This window comes from Anser anser (assembly GCF_964211835.1).
Source record: "Anser anser genome assembly, chromosome: Z".
Taxonomy (NCBI): Eukaryota; Metazoa; Chordata; class Aves; order Anseriformes; family Anatidae; genus Anser; species Anser anser.
Genome location: NC_139723.1, coordinates 36,215,465 through 36,236,039, shown reverse-complemented (window position 1 = coordinate 36,236,039; position 20,575 = coordinate 36,215,465). Strand labels below are relative to the sequence as shown.

The 20,575-nt window shown below is 38.2% G+C and overlaps 1 protein-coding gene across 5 annotated transcripts; it reads right to left on the bottom strand.

Moving 5' to 3' along the window:
* Positions 1-1,466: 1,466 nt before the first annotated feature.
* Positions 1,467-16,402, bottom strand: LOC310889030 (attractin-like). 5 transcript variants are annotated; one of them, XM_083815990.1, is made up of 6 exons: positions 16,045-16,402; positions 13,702-13,854; positions 10,428-10,558; positions 8,514-8,709; positions 7,657-7,794; positions 1,467-6,793 (listed from the first exon to the last, which is right to left on the bottom strand). In XM_083815990.1, exons 4-6 carry the CDS (start codon positions 8,617-8,619, stop codon positions 6,741-6,743), a joined length of 297 nt encoding a protein of 98 aa, XP_083672116.1. In that variant the 5' UTR covers positions 8,620-8,709; positions 10,428-10,558; positions 13,702-13,854; positions 16,045-16,402; the 3' UTR covers positions 1,467-6,740. The 5 variants fall into 5 exon arrangements, 4 of the variants coding, with proteins under 4 accessions (XP_083672116.1, XP_083672115.1, XP_083672118.1 ...); XR_014576331.1 differs by lacking the exons at positions 10,428-10,558; positions 16,045-16,402 and adding an exon at positions 15,608-16,005; XM_083815989.1 differs by lacking the exon at positions 10,428-10,558 and having other exon boundaries at positions 16,045-16,401.
* Positions 16,403-20,575: the final 4,173 nt, after the last annotated feature.

The window sequence follows — 20,575 nt, the reverse complement described above, 5'->3', positions numbered from 1 at the left end:
ACTATCACAAGCAAGTGTTTAGTTTTAATAAAGCTGTTACTAAAGGTTATTTGCCAGCTGATAAAAATAACGCGTACTTTAGTGAACAGAAAGTAAAAGTGAGACTGCTCACATTATCTTTTATCTAGAAGTTACAGAGGAATAAATATTGTGGTTATTTTAACATGTTAAAACTTTATGGGCTTAATGTTTGCACTTGCAACTAAATGGACAATTATTAATCAATTAAACAGGCTTTGTAACAATGCTTACCAAGATTAAGTCATATGGTGACAGTACAGATGTAGCACAGATAGATGAAATAGGTCCAACAGAAAACAGATTGAAAGTTGCCAAACATTTTTTTTTCCCCAGTGCATTTCAGTAGTGGTAAAATGAATAAATGAACTTGAAAAGTTTGGAGGTTTTTGCTATGGTTTGTGTGGATTGGTCCTAATAAAATAAGGACACAAAAAAAGGACACTGATAATACTCCCTATCACAAAAGGACACGGGACAAAAGGACACTGACAATACTCCCTAAGCTGCTGTCTCCACTGACAGGGAGATGTGAAGTAGACAGCCCTCACAATCTGCAAATTTAAACAATTAACAAAATGTAATAGTTAGCATAAAGATTATTTTACAGTAATGGGACAATCTACGAGAATGGTGACTGGAATTGCAACACAGAACAACAACAACAACAACAAAAGAAACAAAAATAATCCACCTCGCTCCCCCAAAAAAACTCTTAATCCTCCAGAAAAATCCCAAACCTCTCTCCCTTTTCTCATTGTCTCAGTAATGAAGAAAGGGGAGCTGGCTGCTCAGTTCCAGAAGCATCCTGACATGTTTGGAGGTTCTCCAAGAACTATATGCACCTTCTTCACAGCACCCAAATGTATTGTATGCCTAATATTCTGTGCAAATTTTTGATAGGAGTTAAGGGTGCACCAGTGACCTCAACATTTTGACCCCTCTTTTCTCCACACATCTAGCCACAGGACTTACTTTATGGTATATGCACCACAGCTGGACTCACAATCCTCATCAAAACAGAGATGACCCTCGAGGCAGCAAGCTGCAAATGCATGTGTACAAACAGAGAAGCACCTTTTGCCAAATCCATCAACATATTAGTGTGAAAAAATGGAATACAACGAGGTGTCAGAGCATTTACATTTCATTCACAGCACTAGCAGTCATGCTGTAAAAATGTTACCACCTAAGTGGTCCTGGAATGAATGGCATTATAAAGGTTTACTAGGAGAGTGAAGCAAAGCTAGAAAGCTTTCTGAGCATATTCTGCAGATAAAGATGTTATCTTTTGGTTACGAAGCCATATTTCTCACCTCAGAAGCACTTGGAGATCTGTGGGATGACCTGCCAGCAGTCCTACAGAAAATCTTTATTTAGAGAGACAGAAACATAAGCCTCCTGTCTGCTGCAGGAGATGGACTGTTATGTGCATGTGAACAAATACACACTTGTCACACAGCACAGCAGGTAAACAAATGGGCACCACCTGCCTTAAGGAAAAGCCCCAAATCTGTACGTTATTTTCAGTGAGGCATAATTTTTGGTGACTCCTAAAAATCTGTCTTTGAAAAGGGGTTAGCAAAGAAGGAGGTCCACAGACTCAGTCCATCATTTCCAGTGCTACAGCTGAGCTGTTTACAACTGAGGGTTAGAAACCATGAAAGCGCTTAACCGGTCTGTCTTTCCCTAGAGAAACCTCCCCACCACCATAACTGCAGGGCTCAGACATTGCTTTCAGAGGTCACAGCTGCACACACAGCACACATTACTCCCATAGACTGTGTTCCCAGCCTGTGGATTCAGGAATCCCCTACATGATTTATGATCCTAATCTATTTCTTTTGTCTGATGTTGTTAAAATAATGATGCATCTCCCTGTTGGCATTTTCATTCCCAGAGATTACATCACAAAAGATATCATTACGGTCTTAAGTAATATACAAGTTTAAGAATCAAAGAAGAACATCCCAAACACATAAAAACAGACAAAGACAGGGAGACTGGATTTCTTATTTAATTTAAAACACATAAGTATTTTTACAGCGTAAATGAGTATTGAGGGTTATCCTGTGAAAGGCAATGTTTTGTGGGCTGGAATATATCTTCCTAACACAGAGATTGATTTAATCAGCTGAATGAATAAAAAAATAAAATAAAATAAAATATAAAAAAATGAAAGTGAGAAAGAAACTTGCACATGCTTTGCCAGGTGCAGTGTCTCCAGTAGCCAACAACTACCATTGGAGAGCTGCTAAATCCTTGGTCCTCTTTTGAGAAGGCCTGGAGCTGGAATGACAAGGATGGTGTCTGGGGTTGTTCCTGGGACCTGGGGGTCTGGATCCTTGTCTTTCAGCCTGCCCCAGAAAGCACCAGGCTATTTTTTGCAGGCAGACTCTCATGGTAGTGCACCCTCCTTGGTGCAGAGGGGTGGGCGCCTCTGTCCCACTCCCATCCCTCGCTGTACCTGGGTCTATGGCATTCAGCACCCCTTGCAGTGGGAGAAATTGAGGTAGTGACGCTCAAGCCTGTCACAGCCTTTCCAAATATCAGAGCTGTAGTCTCTGGAGGTGTCAGCACTATTTTTGCTTTCCTCTTAGCTTGGTACCACCTGGATCAGTAGAGTAGGATTTGTTCCTTTGGATGAAGCAGCAGACGGCAGCTATTTGGGCTTGGAAAAAAAAATCAGTGCTGAGGAGTAGGTGCCATTTGCTATAATACAGGCTCAGCTTCCTCTCATACGGCTACCAGAGTGACTATACTTGCAGGGTTTTGTTGGTGGAGCAGAGGAAATCAGTGGAGACCATGACTGCAGTCTTTTCCACAGTCTCCTCCATGCAGCAGGCTGCATGAGGTCTCTCTGCTGGTGGCTGGATCAGTGCAGCAGAGAGATGCCAAGAGTGATGACCCTGGCAGCAGCTTTCCAAATTGCTGAGGAATTTAATTAGAAGAGTAAGATATAGAAGTAATTTTTCTTCCCTATTGCTACCGATGCTTATGCATATCAGCTCCTACAAAGGGGAAAGTCAGTTTGTTCAGGCTCTTATCTTTCCTTTACTTCAGGGACCTTCTGGTTTTGAGAAGGCTACTCCGTGCAGGACTGTGGCAGAGGAAAACATGCATATAGGTAGACCTGATAAAATTCATTTTTAAAATCATATTTTGCTTTCCCCATTCAGATATCAAACAACCAACTGAATGGATAATAAAGGCTAGTCAGATGTCTGTTAAATCAACAACATCTGGTCAACATAATAAAAAAGAAGCAAAAGTTTCTCTCTTTCCAGCTAAGGTGCTTTGTACGGCAGCTGGCATTTCTAGGAAGGATCCAGGAATGTGTGATAAAAATCCTAGAGCGTATGAACTCAAGGATTGTTTGTAGCAAACACGTTTCCTTTGATGCTGATGTTTTCAGAAGAAAAGGTTCTAGCACTTGATGGAGCCAGATAATTATGTTTGGTTCTCTGCCTCCAAATGAGTGGGAGGTATATTTGTGTGACACGGTAACAAGTGAAAGCAAAGATATATTTTTGTAACACCCATGGCCTACTTCCAATTGATTCATACATCACATGCTTCTCCCTTTGAAAAGCAGCTACAAGAAACTCGCCATCTTAAAAAAGGAAATAGAAATAACTACAGAAGAGAAGAACAGCAGGGAGGAATTACTTCTCTCTTCTTTCTGTGACCTGCCTGCTTGAAGAAGTAAATATTACATATTACCATACCATTTGTATTTGCCTCTGCTCTAGTCTGGTACAAAGAAATGTCACAAAATGCTTTCAGAGGAATTCACTGAAACAACAGCACTTAGCCACATACTCTGTGAGTTCTGAAATCTGCAAAACCTATTTTGGAGGAGAGTACTGTTAAGTCCTGTGACTGTAGCTTGGATCTCAGATCTCATCTTTGAAAACAGACAAAGTTTCCAAATGCATGATAGGCTCTTCATTTGAAAGCTGCAGGCCCATTCTGGGGAGAATCAAACAAGCTGCATTGTGATAAGACTCAACAACAGGTTGTCCCTTTATTTCAAGTGTTTCTGAGACCGTAGTGTAAGAGCAGAAAACATAAAGTCATCCTGCCATTGTTTATAGAACATGTACATTGTTTGTAAAAAGATGTCAGTCACATTAGATAGGCCCTCTGAATTAGTCCATTATGTGACAGCCTAAACCAAATACAGGATGAGAAATTTGTGTGGAAGTAGCATTCCAGCCCAGAAATTTTTGAAGCTGTTAAACAGGCTGAATTATTACAGGTAAAAGAAGCACCTCCATCCTGCACTCACAACCTGCCAACAGACCATGTTCTGCCCTTTATTTCCCTCTCCTTGCACTTGAGTGCTGAGAGAGAGCTTACCAGCCCTCACATAAAGCTTGTCCTTACTTTGTCTTCTCAGATTGCAGTTTTTACAACCAACAGGCAACCATGACTCTCTTCATGCACAATTATGTTTGAGTGTAGACAGTACGCAACTCAGAATAAAACTGGAACCCCTAGAACACTGATTTCTTGTGCCAGAAAAGAGGCTAAATTATGAGCCATGACACTTAAAATGATTAGATGACAAATGCTGCAGGCCTGCTGAAGAGAATGGAGTATCAGTACACCTTCATCAATCAAAGTTAAACTGTTCTAAATCAACTACCTTAGAGAATAATGTACTCTGCTTTCACTTATCTTAGTTGAAGGAATCCATTAGCCTGTAAAATCTGTGTTCTTCTTGGTTTGAGAGCTGGGCTGTCTTTGGCATCATTCACTTTCCAGCTTTTTGCTAAAATAAAGGACAAGGTCATGACATAAGGGATCTATATTAATTATGAAATAATGGGCATGGAGAAAGTGCAGCATGGAATGGGATTGTACAGGGCATGTGGTAGGATTCCATAAAATATTCAAGATGAAAAAAGAGATTTCATAGTCATTGAAAAGGTACCCATACAAATCAACAGGGATCAAGAATCTTTTCTATAAATCATTTCATGAGTCAAATAAAAAATACTTCAAGAAAAGGCTAAGGATTATTTTTCTGTTGTTTAAACCTTGTATAGAAGTTGTATTACTCCTACAAATTGCAGATCTGGTCACCAGCTGATGACCATTATCATTTTTAAACAGGACACATCTGTTCTTAGACTTTAATTTACTTGTTAAAGCATTTTTCATTATTTTGCTGTTGAGACAGAAAATTTTCACTAAAACTTATCAAAAATATAATTAGAAAAAAGTAAGCTGCCACTGAATATCTTAGCAGCAAGGAATGACAGTTCCTATAGTTTTCATGCAATTTAACCACAATAATTTGTGGTTACTCTGTCTTTATTATCCACCCTGTGCATTGCACTAGATCTCCTAGGATGGTAGGTTAACTTCAGTCATTGTGCAAGAACAATTAAATTACTGTCTATTTGGCAGAAGAACAATTAAAACCATAGTTTTGTTTTAATTTTGCTTATGGAAAATTACGAGAACACTTGACTCAGCATGAAGTCTGTATCAGCACTATAGGTATTTCTTGAACAGGCAAAGTGAGCTTATATTTTCAACATTTTTTTTTTTGAATAAAATTTGTTCATGATAGAAAGCTAGAAAACTCTTAAAAGCAGATGTGCCATCTTATACAATCACATTATTAGCCATACCCCAATTTAATCCATTGTTTTGTTTTCATTCTACACTTCCCTAGTAACTGTCCTCTTCGGTGTTCAGATCCCCCCTTCCAAAAGCTTCCACCTTGTCTTTCATGAAAGGAAAGGACTTCAGGTGCTTATCATAACTCACACTTTATGACGTTTGTTTTAGTAATATGATTTACACGCTGTTTACTTTTCTTTTTCTTGCTTTAAGGTGACATAAAATTCATTAAATATTAATGTAAATCAGCAAGGAATCACAGAACACAAAAAGCATTGCGAGCTATTCTGTTGAAAGGAGCAGAAGTAAACAGAAACAACTAGCATGAGTTAGCAACAGCTCTTGAACCTTTCCACTTAAAAAAGCTTTGTAAAAGGCAGGTTAGAATTCCTAACAAATTGGTGGACTATAGAAGTGTAAAGCACAATAACCAACGTGGGCTGTGTTTAGTGATGACAGTCTGACTTGTAAGGAAATGACAATCACACTGGCATCTCAGTTGAAGACTCAGGCCAGAACATTTCCAGTACCATCATCTGTGGACGTACTTATGGGAGATAACATGCTGTGTGAGGCTGGATGTGTGTGCTGGACACAACTAGGAATTTTATTCTCCAGAGTGTCTTTGCCACCCCACAGCAGTGTGAGGTAACGTGGTTGAAAGGTGTGTGCAAAGTTAATGCAGAGAAGGAAGACTGACTTGTTGGCTTTTTACTTTTCTCCCTTAAAGGGAGGGATTTTAGAAGAGACTGAGGAAGAAGGTAGTCTGTTGAAGATAGCTTGCTTCTTTTATTATTTTATCTATTCTCTCCAAATAGTCAAAATAAGTAAACACTTGCATATAATTAATACACTTGTAAGCCATGTTACCTTTCACTCGTGTATTAATTATGTTAATTATCAGCAGAAATTGCTTCTGTTTGTGATCCAGTTTACCGGTTTCATGGATACAGTATCTTAGCCAATACTCTTTTGACTCATTCCTCTCATTTTGTAAATAGATTAAATTAAACTCCTGTCATCGTATTGGGTTTTAAGCCGATGGCCTGCCCTTCACTCTTCAGCATCCCTTGCACTGGCTGATGTTAGAAATATACTTGCCAATCTGCCAGAATATTGCAAAGGTTTGAAGCCAAAACTGAAAACAAAGAAAACATGTGTTAGCATATTGGACTGACACGATATTAATTTTATATTTCAACTAGAATGTTCATTTTTACATTTTACTTTGAAACCAATGACGATGAAGAACAAAAATATGCATGTACAGCAAACTGATAAGGCCAATTAGAGAGAAAAGGCATGGAAAGATAATAAGGAAAGCAGCAGAGACAAATCTGATGATTAAAATCATTCAAAAATGTCCATGCATTTGTACCCTTTCAAAAAGAAAGGTTGTAGCTCACTAACTATGGGCTCCGAGGGACACATTTGCTCCATCACTGGTACAACATGTCCTCTTCTGCTAGCATCAGTTTTATGATATTCTCAGTTCAGAGTGACATTTTTTCTTTTATTTCTTTCTTCAGTTCATAGAAAGTTTAGGACAAATGCCTAGGATCACTAGGAAACACAGGAGCCTTATCAGACACACCATGCATGTTACATAAACAGTCACTGAAATGAATTTACAGCCTGAATAGTTTTCAAGTAAATGTGTTTGTGTGAAATACGGTCCATGTTACCAAGAGAAAGACATGCACAAAATTGTCATTGTCTGAAGATTCCTTTTTTAAGAAGGGTATAGCTGTAAAGGGAAAAGTACAGTGAACTTGATCAAGTTAGTCAATAACTACATCAACAGATTTGAGGGATTTCCACACATCAAGTTGTGCAAGCTCTGTCCATTGCTGATTATTGCAAATCAGTGTGGTGCCCAAGGCTTTATATTGTTGATTGAATGTTCAACAAAATTCATTATTAGATCTGAGGGCTATTAGCCAGTCTCAAAAAATCAAACATCAAAGACTCCAGGACGGGAAGACTTAAGGCATCACTTACGCTGACATGTTCCTCCGTTAGTAGGATCGCTGTAGTAGCCAGAGAAGCAAGTTTCACAGTGCTTGCCAGTTGTCAGATTTTCACACTTCTCACAGATGCTTTCATTTACACACTTACTGTGCCCATTGCACTGGCAGGCTGAAGAAAAAAGAGAAGGATGAGTATTTGTGCTTAGATACAGCATGTCACATAGCACCTCTGTGCTCCAGAGAGGCTGACTGAAACCACTTCACACAACTTCCAAAGAGGCTCTTGCAGTCTTGCTACAGATACGTGAAATCAAAGAGAAGCGTGTACAGAAAACTTGAAATTTAAAGCAACACACAGTAAACTGAACTCCAAACAACTACGTGAATATTGGACAGACTGGTCTGGAAACAGCAGGTGGGATAGATATACAAGGAGAAACAGGAAGGAGAGGTTTTAGCAGCAGTTGAGTAATTTTAATTCTATATAGTTAGTGTCAAATATTTTATTTCAGCATCTCCCTAAGCATTACTAGGAGCTATTCAGCTTTCAGGGAAAGAACAGTCTTTTCTTTTTAAGAACCCCAAAAGCAAGTAAGTAAATAAAAGTTAAAAATCTCAATTAAGGTCTGAAGAAAGAAAAAATCTCACTAGAATAATGCATGGATTAGGGAAAAAAACACAGCTAAATCTTCACAAAGCAAATCTCTAGAGCTTACTTTACCTTACAACTCCTTGCATCTCAAAACATGTTATTTCTCATGTCTTCCAAGCTCCTTTTCTGCCCCATGTGGGAACACAAACATCACTAACATCTTACGAAGTCGCTCACCTTGCATTTAACTTTTGCCACCACTGAAACGTTTGACCAGTTAAAACTTACTCACTTACCTGGACACTGAATAAAGGACCAATTGTACTTGTTCTCCGCAAGACACATGCTGACATTAAGGACAGGCTCCAAGCTGTGTTTCCTTGTGGCAGACGGCGTTGGCATCTTGACGGGCCCTCGATAGGAGCCTATACTTAGCCAGTATAACCAGTCTCATTAATGCCTTCCGTTCTTTTTAAAGGACAGCAGCAATGACTACAGTATAAAAACAAAACAAAAACAAACAAACAAACAACCAGCAATAACGGAAAAAGAAAAAAAGCAGCTAGAAACTGGCAAGTAATTACAGACACCAAATGCTACAGTGACACCAAGCGGTGAAATACTATAAGTTCAAAGTTTGTTATTGGCTTCACAATTCTCATCTCTTTCCTGTTTTGCCTTTCTTTGCTCCACCGTGCAATTCATTGCTATTATTGGTGTTAGAACATATTCCATAGCAACATATTGCCTTTTCTACAGTTTTACAGAAAACATTAACAAATCTCTGCGTGTCTCCCCCCGCCACTCCCCTCACGCCTTCCACCCCCAAAATCAAATTTCAGTGAAAGAAGAAAAGGTTTAAGGTTTTACTTTCCCAATAAGTACCCCACATAACAGACAAAGGTGACACAATTAACTGAGAATAAATTTCTCATTAAATTAAACTGCTGAGGAATTGTGGTTTGAGAAGTCTCTCCATCTGTCTCAAACAGTTTAGAGTTATGAATCATTTTGAGACAGACAGTAGAGCAAAGGTTCTTTATAATTTGCTGTAATCTTAGTTACACTGATTTTTTAAAGTATTTTTCTTTGCTGAGCCCTTCATTTGAACAGGTCCCCAAAGCCGACCAATTGCAATGTATATGCACATGAAATGACTTTCCACCTGTGTAATACCTAATGCTACTGTGTTCTTAGCTCTGTTTAGGTCTCTTTGAGTTACTACTGCTTCCTAGACATAATCTTTCTCACACAATTAGAACCAGTACCAAATTCAATATTTTCAATATTGCAAGATACAAATTACAAAAGTAAAAATTCAAGGGAAAAAAAAAAAAAAGAAAAAAGCTTTTGAAAAGATTTTGTTATTCCTTGGTACTCTTACCACATGCATAATATATTATTATGTGATACTACTATTTTTCTTGGTATTACTATTCTACCTCTAGAACAGTTTGCTCACATTTGTGATATATTTCTTCCTCAGCTTACATTATGGTAGTTGTGTCATGCACAATTTAACCTAATAAAAATAATTATGACTTGCATGATTTAAATGGGACATATCCAGGAATTTATTCCAAATTAATAACAAGAGTGTGGCATGTATTTTAACTCTAAAAATACATTTAAAATGCAGACTTGATATTACTCAGATATTAATTCAGAAAAAACCATTAGTTTGCATGTGAGCAGAGTCAAACAAATACTTTAAAAGTGTAGGTGGTAATCTAAAAATGTCATGTCAATATTACTTGCACTGATTGTAAATTCCTTGGCATACTAGCACATTTAAATATCTGGAGAATATTGGAAGAATAGTGTTGCTTTATTAGTGCAAGGGGAGCAAAAGAACTACAAGTTCATTGACCCAGAATTACTAACCCAAAGGCTTTGGTTTATTAAACCGAGTCCTAGAAGACGTTGGTATATGTGTATACAAATCATTGTAGAAACTCTTGATTTATTTTATTGATGTGGAACATTTTTCAGTATGGAAACGGAGGGTTGAATATTTTTGCTGTCAGAGGAGTTTCCTTCTGGGAAATGTCCAGCCATTCTACAGAGACTGCAGGAAAAATAATGGAAAAGTGCACAGGTTCTGTCTTTGTTCTTTATTTTTAATGGGAAAATTGAATTCAAGTTTTGTGAAGTTCCTATTGCCTTTGTCTTATGGATGAAGGAAAACATGAATGACAGAAAGACAATACCTTTAAAAACTGCAAGTCTCATTACTAATCTTCACTTTCCTTGCCTGAGGAGCCATCTCATATTTCTTCCGAAAGCTAATAACATGTCAGACAGCAAGACAAAGGCCTGAGCTGCAGTTTATGAGGCTGACCTAACAGATATTGCAGATCCAGAAAGAATCATATTAGCATCCTATGTTATGGATGATTTCTATCATTCTCAGATAATTAAGACAAAAGTCAGGACAGTAAGAGGACTTTGCCTTCCCCTCCACCTTTCCCTTTCCCTCTCCTCTCCCCTCCCCTCCATGTCAAGTTGAGCATTTTGGCCTTAAAATTGCTAATAATGATGCTGATCACCTCACCATGCCATGTGTAACACAATTAGACAAAGTAGAGCTTGAGTCTTTGGAGTCTTACAACACTTAATTTTGGAGCTGAAGGTTTATACATATGGACCATATGCACTTTTAAGGCAAGAAATTCTGTAAAATATTTTTGAAAGTGTAAGAAATCAACAATACAGAGATTCAGTGTTGTGTCATTCTTGCAACGGCAAACCCTTTTTCTAAAGGGTCAGATTTTGTAGCTGGTTATGAAGGGCCAGGTAGGGAATCTTCCTTTCACGTGACATCGCAGAGTTATGACACTCTGTTTCTGCACCAGAGAGGAAGGAAAAAGCAACACTATTCCTTGTTCCTGAACATCTTGTCAGAACACAGACCTTGCCTGGGCTGCAGGTTGAAAAGTCTTATTTTTTTTTTAGAATTCCTGTCATTATGTACCAGAATTAGTAGAGTTGTTGGATTAAGACAAGGATGTACCTTGCTAAATTAAGGTCTAAGGCGGCTGACAGAACATTCCCTGATGTTAGGCACTTGAGTTTTGAGGTTTAAATTAATGGAAAGTTATGAATATAAAAAGGAAACAGACAAACAAACACACCCACACACACAAAAAAAAAGAACACCAAAAAAACAAACTACCATGTTTTCATGGGCAATAGAACATGAAAAGTAAACTGCATTAATTTTGTAGGCTTAGCATACAAATTGCAGCAACCTCTGGATTTTTCCTCCTTTGTGCAGTCAGTAGGGTTCTTGACAATTTTATTACATGCTGACAAAGATTCTATCTCCCCCTACCTTTTTAAAATGTCTTGTAGATCTAGCATTACATTGCTGGTCTTCCATAGTTAAGTGAGAAAATTTTCCTCTCTATTTTGGCAACTATTGATTTGCAGCATATGACTGAATGTGGATATAGTTGTTTTTTATTAAGTGGAATCAGGCTGAATTGCATGAGTTTTTGTGCAAATAGGCAAAAAAAATCTAAAATCATTTAGGCTGGAATACTAACTTCTGCATCTCTGCTTGAGTCATGCTGTAGTAAATGCCAGCAGCACCCATTTACTAATTTTCAAACACAGAACCGTGGTTGCTCATTAGATAAGTTCACCTCTTATCAAGTGGATCTGAATTCCAAAAGCTAGAATTAATCAGGAATATCTGTTGCATACCTACATCAAATATTGAAAACGTTTTTACCCAAACTTACAAATATATGCATAGGCATAAATATGCATACATATACAAACACTCGCATGTATCCTTACATGCAGAAATAGACATATATGCAGAAAATGCATTTCTGATTGTGAAGGGGTTACAAAGCATGAAAATGTGGTGAAGCTACAGGTGAAGTGAGTTCCACACTTGCTCCCAATTGCTGGCAAGAGTAAATCTGACTGTCCTCTCTGACATCCATGGTTACAAGCTGTTCCTTGGCCCAGCATCAGAGACTGGGCAGAGCTGCATATTCCTCAGCTGTGCAGCAGGAGGCTTGGAGGCTCCACACTATCTGTCTCCAGGCTACAAGTGCCTTAACTCAGCTATGCTGGCAAAATTGTACATTGCCTGTGCTGGGCAGCTGCAGGGAGTGGCTGATGGGCACAGAAGTTAATGGATTAGAGAAGCTTTCCCAGCTTGAGGGGTACTTGTCCTCACCAGATCCCACAGAAAGCTTGGCATTCAAGAAATCAGTCAATTTCTGATTAGAAAATTAATATTATCTCAGTGCAAGCACTTGAATAGATCTGACTGAGGTTTCTCTATACTTTGAGAAGCTTTAATTAGACGCAGTATTAAAGTATCAGAGATTAAAACAAAAACCACTAGTCTTCACCCCTCTGCATGCACACTATATTTACATTTGCATTGATGTCTGTAGACGTGTCACAGATAGGTAAGAGTAACTGACTAGTTTGTTAAGCAGTGACAGACTTTTATTGTGCACTGAAATAAAAGTGCAAAGTAAAGTTGTTCATTAAAAGTTAAGAAACATTTAAAAGCTGCTTTGTATACTGCCAGATTGAATTTTAATTTTTTTTTTTGGATATTTTTCTTGGAAATCATATAAGTTTTAATCAGTTTTTAAAATTACTTTTTTTTTTCCTTTTTAGATAAAAAATTTGAATTTAGTATTGTGTAAGTTGCAATGACATCAGGTTATTTTGCTTTAAAATTCTAGTGAGAAGATTTATATGGAGTTGTAGAAGACGCTGTAATTGATACTTTTTTTTTTTTTTCCCCTCTACAGAAGTTCCCATCTAGTGTAGGAAAAACTGTATTTCACAGGTTACTGCAAATAATACTTTTTAATTTTCCTTCCAGGTCTAAGAGCTTATCTTGGAATATTAACATCATGAGGCAATCATAAACCCACTAAAGAAGCTTTCAGTTTTGTTAGTGATTACTAGTTGTCCTACATAAATCTCAAACACACCGACAAATCCATGATGTCTCCTGAGAGAGGGGAGATTTTGGATATTTTGTGTTTTATGAGCCCTTCTGTGGATATACCCAGTTACTCTTGAAATATCTGTAACTATATCATTAATAATTTCACAATAGCAGAGATCAGAAGGACTGTTCCTGAGACAAATCAAAACAAGTGCAAAATCCCTACATCTGTTACAGAGTCATATCAGACCATGAAAGCAGGCATCTTGCAATGAGTGGTAGCAAGGTGACACTATTGAATAACTGAGGACAAAAATACAGAAAATAGGTAAGACTGATTTTGCATATGCACACCTCTATATCATTGTATTGCTGCAGGAGCAGTTTCCAAAACTATGGAGTTAATCTGTGAAGGAACCCAGGGTCTTTCTCTGAAATAACACAGATATGACGTGCACAATTTCAGTAGATCCAATTACTAAGGAAATGTGACATCAAGTAATATACTACAGTAAGGAGGACAAAAGAAAAGTGCAGAATGAAAGTCTGGTTACCTGCATATAAGGGCCAGTTTGTAGCCATTTGAAATCATCTTTGCTTGTCTGGAGGCAACAGCCATGACTGAACTCCCAGAAAAGTTAATTGCATCTTCTGAATCACATGGAATTTAACAAATAAAAGATTTGTTCAAGATGCACATCCATCATCTGAATATGGAATTTAGAGGAACATAATTTGTCATTATGTCAGCAAAAGGAAACATAAACATCTGTTATCAAAAACTGCCTGGTTAATTTAGTGGCTTATCTAGTGGTGAAGGCAGAGCTCAGAACAACCATTTTGAGAGTACCAGATGTTCTGGCAGGTTTGGGTACAACAGCTGTCATATGTGACAAAACATAAGACTGAATGAGCCAGAGACTTAGCAGCTCTTAGAAACAAGCAGAGGTCCAATAAATACACCTAACTCGACAGAAGAAAAGCTTATGCGTAGCAGTCAGTACAGAACAGTTAAGGCTTTTTCTGCAGACACTTAGTCTATGCAGTCAGATGCAGAAGGAGCTACCCACAAGAGCATGTTTTGATGAATATTTTTAGAAAGTCCCTGGAGGCCAAGAGTGGAGGAGCTTGTGCACATGCCAAGCTGCCCCAGACCTAAGTATTTTATGCAATGATTGGAAAAGACGACCTTTGCCTATAGAAATGAAATCAAGCTGCTGTACATCCACAGTCTGGTAATACGACAAATACAAGGCAGTAAGATATTAGTCATCATATATACATTGTTTTAGATCGATCAGTATGACTGCAAGGAACAGGAAGAGGAGACAAAGAGTAGACTGTGCAAGTAGAACTGCTGCTCAACTCCTGTTCAGTAGAAACCCACTGAAAACGTACTTGCTAGCTTTGCTATTGTAATGTGAGGTAAAACACCAGACCTGTATAACAGAAAAGGGAAACAATGCCACAACTGAGAAAAAAAAGTCTGGTATGGATACCTCTACATTTATATAGTTAAACTGGTTTTACAATGCAGGCTTTAATGCAGGCTCTCCATTATGAGAAATTCTGCTGCATAAAAGTATGTGTTAGAAATGTTTTGCAGCAATCACTGCACATAACATGGAAGCACTGCCAGCAGCAAAATGTTTGTGTACTTAAGTTTTCTTTGACAGAAAACAGAAAAAAAAAATATTACACAAGTACAGCTTCCCAAACTATTTTCAAATAGTGTCACCTGCAGCTTCTGTTTAAAATTGGAAATATATAAAGTATACAGATTCATGACAAATATACATATAGCATCCTCCATCATAGCTTAAAGAGCTATCCAACTAGTTAGAGTTATTAATGTAACAATGTAGTTTGGCTGTAAAACATCATCCATGTAATTGATTAGTGTGAAAATACTATTTTTTGATGCAGAACAGTTTATACTGTTTTTGTTGTCTGCAGCAGAAAAATTCAAGTGACATCTACTTTGCTACTTTCTGCAGAAAGGACAAGTCTCTAGGCACAAGTCAAATACAAGTGATCGAGTACAAGATGAGAATGGTTCTCACAGGATCGATCTACCAAGGAAATCTGTTGTAGAACAGTGCTGCCAAAACCATTTGAACGCTCAGAACCTGACAACATGGTGAATTTCAAAAACGTTTCACAGTATTAACAGGCTAAAGTTCACAAAGATGTGGGGCTGTGATGGTGTCTTAATGTAGAGGGGAAAGAAAAAGTAGAAGCTGAAAAAAGTAATGATGCAACATATAATCCCAGGGGAATTAAAGCTATTGTCAAAATATACTACCAATAACCTTACCTGTGTGTGGCAACACATTTGGAAACACAACATTTTATTTACAATAAGGTTAAGTAATGTACTGGATTTCTTAATATTATTAACAAATTTAATTTTGTCTAATAAATCCAATCCAATAAATATGAAAAAAATACACTTCTTACCAGCTGGGAAGCTGTAGTCATTTAGAATACAGCTGTCAGGACTGAGCCATCAGTCAGCCAAGGCAACAAGAGCCTTTCTAAGATGCCAGAATAGACTCTGCTTAAGTTGAGAAACATAATTTTTTACCTGCTTCTCATTTTGTTGAATTAATTCTCACAAAGTTTTCACAAAGCAAAATGTATGCTGTAAGTCTTTAGGAAAAAATACTACTTGTTTCAAAAGAAATATTGTCCCTTAAAAATATTGTATTATTTAAAAATCTATCAAACCATAATAGAAACTTTGAAATCTGGAAAAGGTTAAAATAGCAGTCTTTGGAAGAATTCATAACAAAAAAATTATTTGCACCCATTGGAGAGCAGATCTGAATGGGGCATCTGCAGGCCACTCAGCACAGATGGACGTCATATTGCCTTATTGAGCAAGACCTCCTCACCATTTCCTTCACTTCAGCGGAAGAATAAAGTGGTTGTAGCAGCTGAGGCTTCTGTGAGGCTCAGGGTACACCAATAAAGCTTTTCAACATCCAGCATTGTGGCCTCAGCCTGACCTTGCTTGGTAAGCAGGCCTGTGCTTTCTTGGGGCAAACTGTTTTGCTGGTAATTTATTTCCTTGAAAGCAGCTGCTCCCTTCTAGCTAGGAACAAGCTGGTGCAGGGAACATAAAACATGCCAATTGACAGATATTTCAGATGAAATGTTAGTGACATCTTTCCTGTCTCTGTTTTCAGGTGACACTTTCTGTGAAGGCAGAACAGAGCTGAAAGGGCTTGTGACTGTATCACAGCTGTCTGTTTTAGATAAGACACAGTAGTGTCAAGGAAAACATCAGGAACTGTTTTGAGTGTTTGGGCCAGAGCCTTTTTAAGTAGGAAACACAGAAGTACATAAAGGTATTTGCCACCCTTTTGCTCAACAGCAACAGCTGAGGGTGGTTTAAAACCAGACTCATCAGAAAACCACATTGCGACTATAAATAACATTATTGTTGATCACCTGCGTTTGATAGGTGTCAAAGAAGATTAGCAAACCTAGGAAAATACCCTTATAGTTTTTTATCTAAATTCTGGTTAGAACTGAAAAAGGAAAGGAAGAGAATTGAAGAGTTCAGAGCTGGAAAAAGATGTGAAAAACAATTTGGTGCTCACTCGGGCATTCATGTTTAATCCAGTAAAATTCTTAGGTAAATTTTCTATGTCTGAACTACCATTTTCAAGCACACTCTATGGTTACATCTTTCTCCTTCTAGGTAATCACTGAGAATGGTTTTCTACCACATATGGTAGGAAATAACCTTATTCTCTGGATTTGATGTCACTGTGTGCTAGACATCCTTTTGGGTGCCTGAGCTCCATGACAGGACTTTGGTAGATGTAGAAATGATCAAAGCTGATTTTGCACTTTCACCCAACCCATCAGTACCCATGATAAAAGCTGTGCTTTCTGGGGGGTTCTTGCTTTCTCTATTTTCCTCTGCCTGTTGCAGGAGGCTGCTATGACTTCTCTGAAGATCACTTTCCTAAGGAAGGTTGGTCTGTTCTGCCTGAACAATTTTTACAAGCTCAGAGTCAGGTTATGCTGGCTCTGTCATCTGTTGAGCAGTGAGTGGAATGACTGCTGGTGTCTAGGACCAAAGACCTGCCTCTCACAGCAGAAGCTGAGCCTCTTGTTTCATTTAGACCGAAGTTTTGCAAGAGTGATGGGATTTAAGTTACAAGTGAGGTATGAGTAATCATTTACTTATAATTATGGTATTCCTAGGTATCAGGGCAACGCCTGTGTACACACCTGGTTCACTTCAGTCATTAATTCCCTGGGTGGTCCAGAGACTCCACTTCTAGTTATTTTCATAGATGAGATAATGAACTGGTTTATAAAAACGGACCAACTTGAAAGTAGGAGACTGGCTGAGCTCCTAGCCACCCTCACAGCAGAATATTTGGCTAAGTGGAGCAGGAGGTCTTTCAGTGAGAATTTGGACTGTCCTGAAGAATTCCTCCCAGGTGGATCCTGCTGTGCTGAGAACAATTTAAAAACTGTAATTTTACATTTTATGTGTATAATGTGGCCAATCCTAGGTAGTTCTTGCTGAGTCTGAACGTAAGTAAGACACTTGTAAATGGTCAGTAGAAACTGGTCCTGCAGATGCAATGTCTTTCATATGCATGGTCTTTCATGCATGAGTAAGTTAGGGTAAACTAATATGCTTTATGACCATGAGAAACGATGGATGACACATGGTCTGGAGAGTTGACATATGACCATGGGTCGTTTGGATGATTAGGACTGAGCAGAACAGCATTTCATGGAGTCTCGTTCACTACAGCTGAAGAGATCATTGCAAGGACTCTTGCAACAGGGACTCCTTCCATTACCCAGCTGTGGCCAATCCCTGCTTGAGACATTTGCTTCCCCATGTGACCAATACTTTATGCCAAGATACAAATAATTTAGCTTTGACCTTTTCTTTTAAACAAACACCCTGTGCATGAGTGTCTGCCTATAGCAGCCTGCCTGTGTAGTCTGAGAGTTACCCAGATATTGGTCTTAACTGATCCCTGAAAGCTTCCCCGTAGGTGGGATAAAACCACTGAGTTTTCATCCTTTCTTTGGAGATGATCTTGGATGCCTGTCAGGAAAGCGGAGACTTTGTATAAACATACTAGTCATTATATAAATACAAGCAAGGACAATTAGTGCCAACGATGTTTTCACTGCCTTAGAACTGTTGCTGCCCATATTGGGGTATTTCCAAACTAATAAATAACAGCCTTTTGTATTTACTAACTGGGAGAGCAGTTATGCAGCAACTATGCCCACAAGGTTATCTACTGCAGCCAATTTTTGAAATGAGGTGTCTAGAAAGAGCACCATATGAGGAAACAGCCATTAAAGGCAGCGGTCACTCACTTAACAATGAGCCATTGGTTGAATTGTCTTCATACATTGCCTCCCACCTGTTCCAAAAGGGTAGCAATTTTGGGAGTTTATTTTCTCCGTGGAAGTTTTAGATCTATTTGATAGTTACAGCCAAGTTTCCAGTTTTAATTTTTTTCCTTTTATCACTAACTACAATCACAAGATGCTTTGGATTTTTCCAGCTGTTTTACTTGGAAAAAAAAGGAAATAAATAAGTACATAAATAAATCCGAACAAAGCAACTGTTCTGACCTTGCTGTGTATTTTTGCATATTCGGGTGGTTGTTTAAAACTGTGGATTACAACCAATGCTTTTACAAGAAAAGAAAAAGATGATCACAAAAAGTCAGAAAATTTGCTTTCTACATGGAAGACTGTGCAAAGTAAAACACTTTTAAATGAATGACAGTTTTTCACTCTTAAAATGTGCAAACGAAATGAGTTAAAGTGAAACTCACAGCATCAGTTGTATTGTGAAACATCAGATCTTTTTTTCCACTGCATGTTTCTGCTTAATCTTAACTTCTGGAAGAATCTGGGAGATCCCACCATTGATCCCAGAAGAAGACCACAGGGGCAAATTACTCCCTGCCCCAGGTTTTACTGTGTTTCAGCTTTGTCTTGAGGTAACCACTATTCAGACACCACTGATGTTTTTTTACTAGCTGAAGACAAGACCCAGTGTACTTCACCCTGCCAATACTCACTCTTCCTTTGACTTAATCTTTTCAGCAGCTGTAGACATCAAGTTATGTGAATATTTGGTATGCTCTGTTTCAGCTTTTAGCACATTCCTGTAGGTACTTGACTGAACTTACCTAAGTCTTCTAGCAGATTATTATGATGATACCATGGAATACGTGAGTTGAGAGAGTCAAATGGAATCCTTTGACTTTATAACAGGGGAGAGATAAGGTTTCTGGTGAGGCCACATAACTTGTTCTTTATGACAAACCTGTAAATTTGACAGTTCTTTAGACTGGGATGCACAGTGCAAGAGGCATGATAAAAAGATGGTATTTTGATATCCAGGCTGGGCTAAGGGGTTATAAGAAACTCAAAATATTTATCCTCCCTTTAGCAGACTACTCACAGGTAAAATAATGCAAGGAGAGAACTTGCAAGACAGCAGAAGTAGGAAGGAGAATATTTCTTTAGGATCCAGGATGGCTATTTCCAGGCAGATGTGAAAGCCAGTGCTTTAAGGCTCTCGTTAGCTTATTGCTTTGAAAGATCTGACCAGGTCCTTAGATTTTCTGTAATTTTTTATGTCTCTTCAGACCTGAATGGCTGTTTCTGTCATCTTTTAATATTGTGTCCCCAAGCAGTGGTGTGGAAAGTATCTGAAATCCAAGAGATGTGCAAAAGAACAAAACAGCTGTGTAGAGAGAAGCAGAAGACAGGGCAAGACTGCCTCTAACGTGGCAATGCCTCTGCTCAGACAGGTATCCAAAACCATATCAGGCATGACAGGTGTCTAGCAATATCAGATTTTTACAAATGAAGTAATGGAAAAAATACATGCCAAGAAAAACTTCCCTTGCTCTCTAGGGGACCCTCAGCTTTTCCTCTCTTTGTAGGGATTTTTGAGGGCTTCAGAGACAACTGGAAGATGCCTCTCACTGTGTTCATTCAGCCTAGTGACAATGCCCATGTAAGCTGGAGGGGAGGGGAGGGGAGGGAAGAGGAGAGGAGAGCCTTTTCCTCATTGAGGGTTACAAAGAAAAAGTAGAATTGCCAAGGTGCCTGTAAGCATATGTATCCCTTCATTTATAGCAAAATAAAACAAGGTGATCATAGGTAATTATATAAGTAAGAACACTTTATATTGCTTGCATAATAAAAAGAGATCTCACAAAAGTTTGTGTTCATCTTAATAATATTTGCTGAGATTGTGATCTGTGGATGCTCAAATTCATCTTGAAACTATAACTGAATTCGTGTTTCTCTTTCTTGGCCTTTTATCTTATTATAGCACATGAACTTTCAAGGTTATACCCCTATCACATAAGTCTTTTTTTATTATATTGTGCAGATCAATTGCTAAGT